Below are 12815 nucleotides of genomic sequence, written 5' to 3'. Positions count from 1 at the left end.
CTCAGAGACTGACCCACAAGATCTCGTGTTGGTGTCTCTAGGTACCACCTCTAGGTGGCACACATCTCTTGGCAGACTTTTTTCAGGGCTGGTGTTCACTTGGCCCCCTGAATAGTGCCTGCTCCTGGCTCCCTTTGGCAATGGTTTGCTTGATGGTTGGGACACCCTACTATTGTCTATGTACCCAGGAAATAAGAACTTGGGAACGAGTTGAATAATATTGGCCCCTAAGCACTAAACTGTAAGATCAATTCATGGAGAATCAAAACAGACTTATCACAGGCACCTTAAGGAGACAGACAACCACTGAAGTGGTTCATCCACATCTTTTCTCCTGCTTCCCTGGGCACAGGGATGTTTTGAATGTGCCTGGGATTTGATTTGTATAGATAGGGGAGATGACCAGAGACAACTGCCTTTCAAAGAAGAGTTTATTACCCAGAGTTCCCCAAAGGGTAGGAGGCATGTCATGCCACTCAGGGGCCACATGGGAAAGCACTAGGGTCAGTCAGAAGGCAGAAAGATTGAGAGGAAAGTGTGGGTGGAAGTCTTTATTGTGTTTTATCATGGGAAGGAATGAGTGGGGTATGGTCAGCAGTTAAATTGGTTTAGGATTGGAGAGTTTGGATACTTTTGGTGACTCTGGGCTATAGGGGTGGTCTCTAATTATGTAAAGCCTGGACCCAGAGAGATATAGGGACAGAGGAATAGTGTGTGTGTGTGTGTGTGTGTGTGTGTGTGTGTGTGTGTGTAAGCTTGATAAAGGAGGTGGTTGGGGGTATGGGCTCTGGATTGGTTGGTCTGCATATCAAAGGCAGGCTCACAAGCAAGTTGTTGGCTATCTATAGGAATTAGCTAACCCTGGGAGAAGTTCCTACCCAGCCCACAAGGCCCAGAGATGTTAATGCATCAAAAAAGTATAGAAAATAAAAGACATGATTAATACAATGATCCTAGATGGCCAATCTTAATACACTGATTGGTTCAAGGGGTGGGCATATCAGTCTTTCCTCTACTATTGCTCTTGCTATGAGAGGATATGCTCCCACAGCTCCTGGCAGCCAGGGAGAAGCCAATCTGGGAAAAGGAAGCTGACATACACAGAGAGAAACTAGATGGCATTCAAATTGTATATGGTGGAGTTAGACATGCATAGATTAAAATCTCAGCTCTTAAACTTACCATGTGTGTGACTAGTTACATGATCTCAGTTGACAGCAGAAATCTCAGCATTATGATACAAGTTAAACAGAATTCATCATAGTTACTCTCACATAGTAAGTACTCAACCAATGCCAGAATTATTTTCAGCTATGATTTAAGAGATTTGATTACTAGCATCTGGGATTTTCTGTGAAGTTAGAGCCCTTCTGGGAGGAATTTCGAGGCCTTCTAATCTTTCTCTATTGCTTTGTTTTCACAGTACCCTTTCGGCATGGGTGAGGCACCACATATAAAGCACTGAACACTGTGACAGGTGCATAGCAGGAGCTCTGGAAATGTTGTCTTCCCCTTTTGGGGGATCTCCCTCTGGTGCTGTCAGGACAGAGAAGAGCCTGACATGTGACCAGGACTCCCCATCTTTGAGGGTATGACTGTCTTTGCAGAAGGGATGGTGGCAGTGGGCCACCACAGCTCCAAGACCACCCACACTTATGTTTTTCACTCCACATCCATTATAACATGGACTTTATGTTTTTTATTACAAAAAACACTACACCTCCTTGACAGTTTCTCCCTCTGGCCACACAGTCTGAGCTCTTCCTCCCAGACAGCCCTAGCTTCATACTCCTGAAAGAGAAGGGCTATGTACGTACCTTGCACTGATTCAAAATCACAATGCCCGAGTTCTTATAGTTCTTCTTCTTGGCTTTGTACTTGGGGTTGATGCACTCCCACTGCACCTGCAACAAGAGGGGCCACAGCAAGAGAGCCTGCTTAGGAAGAAGTGGAGTCATTCCATGAAGCCAAGCCCCCAGGTGCTACGGCACATGGATCTGAGGGCTGACAAATGGTTTCTGCGGGATAACCCTTGCATTCTGAGGGAGGGTGGTTAAGGAGGCGTGGCTGAGTGAGACTCTGATATAAGGCTGCCTGGTTCCAGTCCCGGTCCCTCCACTTCCAGCTGTGCGACCCTTGGCAAATTACTTGATTCCTCTATGCCTTGGATATCTCCTCTGTAAAATGGAGCTGGTAATTGTATCTATCTCATAGGATTATTGTGACGATTTAATAATTAATCCACATAACACATTTAAAAAAGTGCCTGGTACTTATAAATGCTTTCTATTAATAGGATCAAATCAAGCACCAGAGGGAAGGAAACATCTGTAGACACACTGTTGAGTAACACACTGTTGAGTCTTAGTGCGTGGGAATTAGCTTAAAAGGTCAGAAAACTGAGAGACAGTGAGTGCTGACTATAGGAAATTAGTGGGGATAATGATGAGTTTGCACAGAACTTCCCTGAGAACTAAAATAATAGAGTGATACATATCACACCAGGGACACAACAGATCTCCAAAGGGGCTTCTCTGAGGGATAGTATCAGAGCTGCAGGAGTGGCTGGAAACTGAGGAGGTAGCTGGGAGCTAAGAGGGGCTTTAGGAGAACAGATATCAACCTTTCAAGCCTACAGGAGACTTCATGTGACAAAATCAACTTCAAGTCAAACATCCAAGAGCCACTGAAAACTCTTGCCCACCATTCTGTGGGAGCTGGATCCTTGGATTTCCACTCAGGAGACCAATTTTCACTCTCTGACAATTAGCGGTATCTGAAAGTAAAGCAATTTCTTTCTTTTTAAAACATTTTAAAGTTTATTTATTTATTCTGAGAGAGAAAGAAAGAGAGTGGGGCAGGGACAGAGGGAGAGAGAGAATCCCAAGCAAGCTCTGCATTGTGACACAGTGCTCGATCTCACGAACCGTGATACCAGGACCTGAGCCAAAATTAAGAGTCCGACGTTAAAGTGATTGGGCCACCCAGGCACCCCCTGAAAATAAAGCAGTTTCTCAGGCAGATGTGAGTGGGGTAGACCGAAGCAGCATTGGCTCCCAGTGACCCATTCCTCTCAGTGTCTGTGTATTTGTGCAGTTCCCTCCCACAATGACGGTGAGGTTAGTCATGGGACTTGTTTTGGCCAATGGGACATTAGCAAAAGTGGTATGAGCAGAGGATTAAAAAGTGTCTGGGCATTGGGGCCTGCCATCCTCTTGCTGCTGGGAGGTTTTTACCACCATGTAAAAAAGTTTAGGCTGCTCTCCTGGAGAATAAAAGAGTACATGAGAAACATCTCGGCCATCCCAGCTGCGGAGGCACAGATGCATGAGTGAGTTCAGCTGACATCATGTAGAGTGGTGAGATGCTGCCCCAGGTGAACTCAGCCTAAATTGCCAACAATTGTGAGTAAATAATGATCATTGTTTTCTACCGGGAAGTTTTGGGCTAATTTGTTCCTCAGCAACAGATAACTGAGAACAGTAGTTTCTCAACACTGGGGAAGTTCCAGTAGGGACTGGGCAACAATGTAAGAGTTAGGAAGAAAGGAATCCTGTACTGGCTAAGGGCTCTCTAAAACTCCTTCCATAAAAGGAAGGAAATAAAAAGAGAAAGGAAGGAAGGAAGGGAGGGTGAGAGGAAGAGAGGGTGAGAGGAAGAGAGGAAGAGAGGAAGAGAGGAAGAGAGAAGAGTCAAACTGAATCTGAAATCAGGACATCTCCAACCCTGTTTTGTTTCAAAGGCCTAATCTTTCCACCATCATGATGGTTGTCTTTCTTCCCTCTCAGGTTCTCTTCTAATCTGCTCTCCATGTGGCAAGCTCTTGATAAGCAAGAATTCTAGCTTGTCTCAAAGCAGATTTAGTGTTTTCAGACAAAGTACCCCAAGCCCCTCCCAAACCCATCAAAACTGAAATTGCCTTTCCCCCAAATCTTCCTCTAATGTCACAGTGTGAACAAGTAGTGTGGGGATTTACCGTAACAGTTAGAAAGTGAGGCTGTGGTGGTTCCTTTGTCATTTTCAATCATTCCCATTAACCTCAATTTCTTCAACAAAGCAGGACATAACAAATGAAACTTTGAATGAGTTAGATTTCAAATTCTATTAAGAATTATAATGATAGGGGTGCCTGGGTGGCTCAGTTGGTTAAGGGTCCGACTTTGGCTCAGGTTATGATCTTGCGACTTTGGGCTCAGGTCATGATCTTGCGGTATGTGGGTTTGAGCCCCACATCGGACTCCCTGCTGACAGCTCAGAGCCTGGAACCTGTTTCAGATTCTGTATCTCCCTCTCTATCTGCCTCTCCCCTGTTCTCTCTCTCTTTTAGTCTCAAATAAACATGAAAAATTAAAAAAAAAGAATTATAATGATAATCCATGAAAAGTGCACTCATTTCTCAGGCTAGGGCAGACCAGTAGTGGAGGATGGGTTGGTGGAGCCAGACAAGGGCTCCAAAAAATCTGAGTCGGAGCCCGCAGGCGCTTGGGGGTTTCATGCCTGTTGGGTGGGAAGGGGATGCTGATGAACCAGGTGTAAGTAGTTTGCATCTGTCTTGGGATAAAGTTTTCAAGTAACTATGGGGTATGTGCCTTACATCTACAATCCCACTTAACTCTCCCTACAACCCACTTTTGTAGACTAAAGATGAGGCTCAGGTTATACGGGTGGCAACTGGTAGAGCTGGGATTGGTACCTGTCAGTCCCGCTCCAAAGCCTGGCCTATTAATGCAGACTTCCACGGGGAGGATCTTGGAGGGACTCTCCTATTTGTCCTTCTTGCAAGTCTCCCTTTTGGCCACCTCAGACTAAGGCTGTTCATGAAGGGCACCCAAGAATTCATCCAAGTTAATCAAGAATTTACCCTGCACCTGCAGAACCATGACTCTCATAGGAAGGAGCTTAAAAGAGGATGATGTCTCCTCTTTTTGTCTCTGTTTCTACTTACTGAGGTTCCTCAGGGTTCAACCCTCCTCTATCTGTCTCCCTATCCTCCATTCTCTTAACATCAACCACTTCTGTTTACTGACGGCTCCAAAATACATCTCCATGTAGGCCTCTCCCCTGAGTGCCAGTTTCCCGAACCCTATTCTTGAACTTTCCACACAACTGGACCTCCCTGAAACAAGACTTCCTTACTCAGGAAATGGCACCCACATTTACCCATCTATCCCCCTCATATCCAAACCCTCAACATGTCTTAGCCCCTGTCTCCAAAATCCATCTTAAATCACTCTACTTCTCTCCATCTCCATTACCACTTTGTTAGCCTAAGTCATTATTACCTCTTGTTTTGCCTTCTGACAGATCTGCTTCACTGTCTTCTCTCTACAATGGATTATGTACACAGTAGCCAGAGTAATCTTTTAAAAAAGTTAAAACCCTTCATGTCATTCTCTAGCTTGGACTCCTTTGCACCACTGTCCAGTAGAACTTTCTGCAATGATGGAAATATTCTATATTTGCACCAACCAACATTGAAGCCACTAGCCATAGGAGGTGATGGGGTACTTGGAGTGTGGCTAATGTAACTCAGGAATTGAAATTGAAACTCAAATTTTTAATTAATTAAAAGTGAGGCTAAAATACTCACATGTAGCTTGTGGCTCCCGTCCTGGAGAGCACAAAACTGTCTCTTTTTCAGTTAGAGGAAAATTGAAACTCCTTTCTTTGAGATATTAGAATGTGCTTTTCCTGGCCCTTGCTTCTGTCTTTGACCACATCCCGTGCATGCTCTCTGCTCCAGATACACTAGTCTCTTTCCACATCTTTAATCACACCAAGCTCTTTCCTCATTCAGGACTTTGTAACGTAAGATTCCCTTGGCCTTTATGCTTTTCTCTTGCTTGTTACATGGTTGGCTTTTTTCATCTTTAAGGGACTTCAGCTTAAATGCTGCCATTTCAGATTATCTTTCCAATACCATACCTTTATACTGAACTGGTTCAGTTTTTTATAGCATTTGTCATAAGCTGTAATAACATTTTTATTTTTTGTTTGATTCATGTCTATATTGTACTCTGATGCACAGTCATGACACACCTAGAGCTTGGCGCTTAGTAGGTGTTCCTTATAAATATTAGTAGAATCAGTAAATAAGAGAACATTTCCCACAGTGTAAATGCACCCAAATGGGGCTGAGTGATGGGACCAAATAAAATCTTTCTGGTGATACAGAAAAGTGCCATATCATATGATCCATTTCCTCAGTGGGACTTGAGGATTCATTTCTGTTTGTTTGAAAGCATCAGACTTTGGTGTTTTTCAATGATAACATATGCTATAATTTTACTTTTAACACCCTCTTACGAGCCTAAAGACGACATGTTTCCCACATTTATTGATTTGGCTATTTCTACTTGTAGAGGAGAATAAGGTACAACTTTATTAAAATTTTTACAACTCTAGTAGGTGGTATTGATAACTCATTGATTTATTAGCACAGTGGGGCCTGGTTCAACAGAGCAACAACTTCTCTGGCTATCTTCCTTGTAATCCTGGGTGTGACGCACTTATAATTTAGTGTGATTTTGACTATGGCCCTAAAGCTCTGCGTGTCTGCTCGTGGGGAAGATCTCTGCATGTTTCACAAGTTGCTTGCAATACTGGATATTTAATAGAGCATATACACCAGGTTTTGTGGGAGTTATGAAAAAAGCTGCTCTTGATTTTCTAGACCAAATGTTAAGTACTCAACAAACGGTCCGATTTAGATTAAGCTTCCATTCTCAAGCATGTTAGTTTATTCCCATCCAGTCTAGGTATATCTTGACCTTATATCTGAAAGAAGAGACTTGAAAAATGAGTTGTGACATTTCTGTAATCAGTACCTCTGACCAGGCCGGGTATAGGATCTTATCTCTAGGGAAAAGACCTTTCTCAAAGCTACTGAATGGTCATGGTTCCATGGGGACAGTGGGTCCCAGAATAAGAATGTCAGGTATTTTGGTTTGAGTGCCCCAGAGGCAAGGATTTAAGTGTAAATGGTTCACTTGGGAGGTAATACCAAAAAGTACCAATCGAGGAGTAGGGAATTGAGATGCGCAGGCTGCCAAAAAGGTGTGCGGTCCAGTTACCACTGTGGCCACCAGGGCCTATTCCCGCTGGGGAACCCTGGGAAGCTGCATAGAACACGCACTCCGAGTTCTGCCACCTGTGGGGCAAGAGAGTTGGGTATTTATACTCCCTTTTCCCCCATGAATTATTTGTTGAGGGCCACTCCCTAGAAGGAGCTACACCTCCCCTCATACCTCAGCCTCCTGTGGGCTCTGGGATGAATGGGCCCCAGTCACCAGACAAAGCCCTCAGGCAAAGAGATACAGGTTTTGTAGCTGGAAATTGGGCAGGTGAACACTGAACAGGGGAGAACAGCAGTTCCATGATTAGGGTCCAGATGACAGCAACTGACTGATTAATTTATTGATATGTGAATGCATGTGTGTCTGAGAGAAATGCAGAGGAAGTTTAGCTTTGTGTCTGGTGCAATGAAATCCCTATGTGCCTCTATGGTATATGACAGTGTTTGGGTACGTGTCTTGGTATCCAGTGTGTGAGAGTGAAATGGAGAAGCCAAATGAAAATCTAGTGTCCATAATGAAAATTTGGAGGAATCCAATAACTTTTCCAAAGCACTAAATGCGCACTGAATGCCACCAAGTCATGGAAAGAATAGTACTACTAGAAGCAGATATTTTGGAAGTACTAGCTGCATGCCAGGCACTCTGCTACGTGAATACCATGGATTATCTCGTTTAATCTTCACAAAATTCTATTAGGTAGGTACAATTACCACCCTCATTTTTTAAGTGAGACAACTGAGGCACAGAGAAAACTGAGTCACTTGTCGCAGGCTATACAGCTAAGGGAAACGAGAAACATTCTCATCTGACCCCTCGGTTTTATTGATGGAGAAACTGTACCACACAGAGGCAGTGTCTTGTCCAAGGTCACACTGGTTGCTTTGGGTGGGGCTAGTACTCGACTCTAGGTACTCAAATCCCCCCATGCTCCCTACTTGTCACATTTAATCAAGTATTGAGGTCTCCCCTCCTGCTGTTCCATGTATAGAGGGTGCTAAGGATACATCATGAGAGAAGTGTGTGGGGAAATAGCATGCGTGGTTTACCACCTACCTGTTTCCCTTCCATTGCTCCTCTCATCTCTTTGAATGTCGAGGTGAATTCTCCAATGAAGTCATGTTTGCCATTGGAGTCCCAGTCCCATACTATGCACTGCAAGAGAAAGGAAGTATCTTTAAAAAAAAAAATTAAGAATGCATCCACAGTAGCTGAAGGCAGTGTGAACTTTATGAGGAAGAACTGATGAGAGATGCCAAAAGCCCAGCACTCTTAGATTGTGGCATTTGGGATGTAGTATCCCTCTGGTTTCTATAGTTTTTTTTTTTTAATTAAGTTTTTAATTTTTAATTCCAGTGTGTAGTTAACATACAGTGTTATATTAGTTTCAGGTGTACAATATAGTGATTTCAACAATGCTATACATCATTCAGTGCTCATCGTGATAAGTGTGCTCTTAATCCCCTTCACCTATTTCACCCATCCCCCCCCCCCCACCTCCCCAGCAACCATCAGTTTGTTCTCTAAGAGTCTGTTTCTTGCTTTGTCTCTCTCGTTTCCCCCTCTGTTCATTTGTTTTGTTTCTTAAATTCCACATATGGGTGAAATCATATGCATTTTTCTTTCCTGCCTTCTTTCACTTAGCATTATGCTCTGTAGATCCATCTATGCTGTTGCAAATGGCAAGATTTCACTCCCAGTGGTTTCTAGAGTCTTTACTTAGTCTTGCCACCACAATCTCAAAGCAGCCCTGTGATTCATCAGTGACTAATAATTTGCCCATTTTTCAGATAAGACTAACAGGACCAAAACGGTATGAGTGACTCACTGAAGGACTATCTAGTGAATGGAAATCTGGGATGGGAAGGCAGATGTCCTAACTCCAATTCCAGTGTTCTTCCCCACAGCAGAGAGCCTCCCTGAAACTGATGCCTGACTCCATGTCTGTAGCTTCTACGATGTCAGTTTAGGTTTAATGATTTGAATGGGACAATACTAATCACATTTTCTTTTTCTATTTTTTTTCTGAAGGCAAAAGCATGATGCTAATAATGCTGCATAAGAAGGCAAACAAGTGAAATCTTTTAACGGTACCCATATGAAAAATGGGTGGAAAACAGTGACAGGTAAGTCACACTGGTAAATGTCAGGCATCCGTCACAATGAGACACTCACTTCTACAAGAAGGCTCTTTCAAGCAATATTGAGGTTAAATTCTGGGCCCCCAAGCAACACTCTGTACAGTGACTCAGATTAAATCAATAGCCCTCCCTCTGTTTGGTTACACATACATAGGTGAAGAAGGAATTCTCCATTTTTTCCAGGGTGCAGGTTGTGGAATAAGGTCTCAGTCTCAAGCGCTGTAGATGTCACTTCCATATATTAAGCTAGTGATTTGCACCAAGGAAGTCCCAGACCTCGAATAAGATGAAGGCAGCAAAAGGGATCTTTTACTCCAAAGTTTCCACTGGAATATTGGGGTTCTAAGAGGCAACCTGGTCCTTCCTCAGGATGCAGACCTCTCTGGCCAGTCCTGCCTGAAAAACCTGACTTAACTCCTTTCTCTGATCTGTGGGATGCCTCAGACCTAAAATGAATTGTGTCCAAAAAGAAACATAATCCCCCCGTCCATTGATTCCTGCTCATTTATTTTCTGTCATGGTGAATTGTGCCAACACTCAACCAGTTGCTACAAAGAGAAAACCGAGTGTCATTCCTGATACCTTGCCTAGTCCTGGCTCCCACACCAACTCCTGTGCATTCTGTCCCCTAAGGCTGGACTCCAGCACTGGCTGGTCTCCTTGCCCTCTCTCTTATGCTCCCCACCCCCAAACCCCCAATGCTAATCCACCAATCAGGCTAATTTCCTGCTTAAAATAAAAAAATGCATATAAGCTAACAGGTCTTCTAAGGACTTTCATGATCTGACTTCCTGGATATCCCCAAATTCACCCTTTACAATCCATGCATACAACATTTCAAATTTTCTTTAATATGAAGTTGGTTGGAATAAAAAGCATTTGCTACAAAATTTTTTGAGGCATCTTAAAGAAAAACTAATTTCTCAACTTTTGCTTTCTCTTTTAATGTGGAGGCTATGGTAGATAATTCTTTCACTTGTAAAACATATTAAGAAGTCCTTGTTATGAAGGAGATTGTATTAGAATAAATCAAAATGGTAGAGGTTAAGATAAAGGGAGCTCAACTGCTCTGCTGAATAAAGTAATGTCAAGTTGAATTTTCCCTTTGTAACTAGAGACATAGACATGGGGCCCAGTGGTGTGGGTTGAGAAGAAATTAGGCAAGGATTCATCAGAGAGCTGAAGATGGGCCTGACATTGGGGTTGGGGAAAGTAGGAGACAGGTAAGGAACTTTGGAAACTGTGAGGTCTAATTTTCAAAGGTCAAGTCATTTGACCCTGTCTACTTCCTCTTCTACTGGTCAGGTGCCCTCTCTACTTCCTCTTCCCTGTTATCCTTAAGACTCTAGTAAATCTGCCACCCATTATAGCATTTTCTGGTGGTGACTTGGAGAATAAAGGCTGTGTCCATGTTTTGGGACAAGCAGACCAGACTGCAGTGTGATATGGCCCACAGGGATTGAGAACTTGGGGGAGAAGGGCTGTGGAGGGAGAGTCAGACAGATAACTCCAAGGAATGGAACCCCACAGAAACACTGGGGAGGGTATCAACTTCTGGAGTACATGGAGTTAGAACTCAAGATATCCTATTTAGGTTTTGAAAGAAACTTCAATCCCAGGAAGTTGGAGAATAACAATTAAAATTCAGTTGAAACCATTACTCAAGTTACACTAACTTTTCGGTCATTGCATGTTTACTCAATTGGTAGATGCTAAAAGTAAACTACTAATAGTATCTGTTATCTTAACCTTAGTCTCTAAGTGAGGGAAATGTGCAGCAGAGTCCCCAGATGATCCAGGATGGACATTTGTGTCTACATGAAAGGATTCGCTGCTGTTTTCAGCCACTGAGATCATTACAGCATAACCTAGTCTGAGAACCATTTAAAGCGCTGTCATAGGAAAAGGTATTTCAATTTACTTTGTCTGACTCCAAAAGCGGGGAGGAAGTGGTGAGGAAGTTACAAGGAAGTAACAAAGAATTATACCTGTCCAGAAATAGTCATCTGTGTAAGAGTGAGTGTTTTATTACTGGAAATGTTCAAGAAGAAACTATTCCCCAAAAACGTGGTAGAGAAAGCCAAGTGGAGAATGTTATAGAGGACTGGGTGGGATGTTCTTTTGAGTTTTCTTCTCCCTTGGAGATGCTAAGATTATTTGGAGCTGTATAGGTTGCAAAATAACCTATGTCAATGAAAGGCTTAGCTCTTTCTGATGGAAATGATAAGCAATGCAGTGTTTGTTAGGAGTGATGAGAACTCCCTTTTTAATTCAAAGTAGGATGAAGTTCTACCTCATTTATTCTAATGGCCAGGGGAACCATTCAATGAGTCAGTCATTTGGAAAAATCCGTTCAGAATGTGTATTATAAATATCACGTTGTTGAACACAGTCAGTTGATCTGCAGTTACTTACAACCAGGTGTTCTTCTCCCTGTTTGCCAGTCCCTCTGTACTGTCCCTCCCTCCTTAGACGTTTATGACATGGGCCGAGACACAGAAAGAAAGAAGGGCAGTTCTTGGGACCCTGTCTTTAAAGCTCATAACATTGCCTGGTCATAAATACAACCATGGGACACCTGAGTCTGACACTCAGATATTCTTCTACCTCTGGGGAGGAGCAGATAAAAAGACAAAGGGGGCAGAAGCACATGAGAGAGAAGAAATGGAAGCAGCCTGTATAACTCTTCTGCCTTGACGAAAGAGGAAGGAGTCCCTCCTTCCTGCCTCCCTAGTCACAGTATAATACAGAAAAAGCAAGACAAGATGTACGTAGAATTTCAGTCTGCCACATAATCTTAGGCAAAAACCACATGTCACTCTTTTTTTGCCCTCCCTTAGATTTCCTGTCATACTTTAGTTAGTTACTGCCCCCTCCTTCCACCTGCCAACCACAGCATTCAGGATGTTTGTAATGTGCTATATGTCAGGGGCAGAAAGGGAGTGACCACTGAAGCCCCATGGACTGGAGGCTGAGTCAGGCTTGACGGGACTCTAATCCTGGCCTCCCTGGGGCAGGCCCTGTCACTGACATGGGCCCTGCTTCTTCGATCGGTTAGCATGTCTCATTATGGCAGACACAGAATTCTGTTTTGGCCTTTTTCAGAAGGGACCCTAAAGGAAGGAAGACACAGTGAAGCAGAAAAACAAAAACACTTTTTCCATCTCTCTCTGCCATGCAGCTGGCTTGTGACAGTTCCGAGGAGGCTGACAGAGGAACACATCTTGGTGCAAAGTAAACAGATCAACTGCCCTGCAGAAAAACCGAGACCAAGGCAGGATTCTTGGTGTGAATCAATAAGTAAGCCTTGACAGATCTGTGAGAGATCAGCAGCTGGAGACTCTATGAGCCAGAAGTCTTCTCAAGTCCCTGCATCTCTCAGTGGAATTTAGCATGCAATCTTACAATGTCTGAGTGCCGCAGACAGTCCAATCAACTCCTTCATTTTACAGAGGAGGAAATGATGGCAGAGAAGTGCAGTGGCTTCTGTGCATTCACCCAGTGCAGGGCTGGGACTAAAATCCAGGTGTTCCATGTCCCTCATTTCACAGCTACCGCATAAATGGAAAATTATAATAATTGCAACATATATAGTGCTTAC

General features: G+C 43.4%; 1 protein-coding gene across 2 annotated transcripts in view; it reads right to left on the bottom strand.

The window, feature by feature from the left end:
- CPNE4 (copine 4) overlaps positions 1 to 12815 on the bottom strand; it is a 499943-nt gene that overhangs the window by 39476 nt on the left and 447652 nt on the right. For both annotated transcript variants that reach the window (XM_043595404.1, XM_043595405.1), the window contains exons 8-9: positions 8130 to 8228; positions 1818 to 1904 (exon numbers count right to left, since the gene is read on the bottom strand). In XM_043595404.1, coding sequence (XP_043451339.1) covers positions 1818 to 1904; positions 8130 to 8228 — 186 coding nt within the window. The remainder of the gene's footprint in view (positions 1 to 1817; positions 1905 to 8129; positions 8229 to 12815) is intronic.

Source organism: Prionailurus bengalensis, chromosome C2 (genome assembly GCF_016509475.1).
Source record: "Prionailurus bengalensis isolate Pbe53 chromosome C2, Fcat_Pben_1.1_paternal_pri, whole genome shotgun sequence".
Lineage (NCBI taxonomy): Eukaryota > Metazoa > Chordata > Mammalia > Carnivora > Felidae > Prionailurus > Prionailurus bengalensis.
The sequence above is the reverse complement of the archived record's forward strand: the minus strand, read 5'-3'. Positions and strand labels throughout refer to the sequence as shown.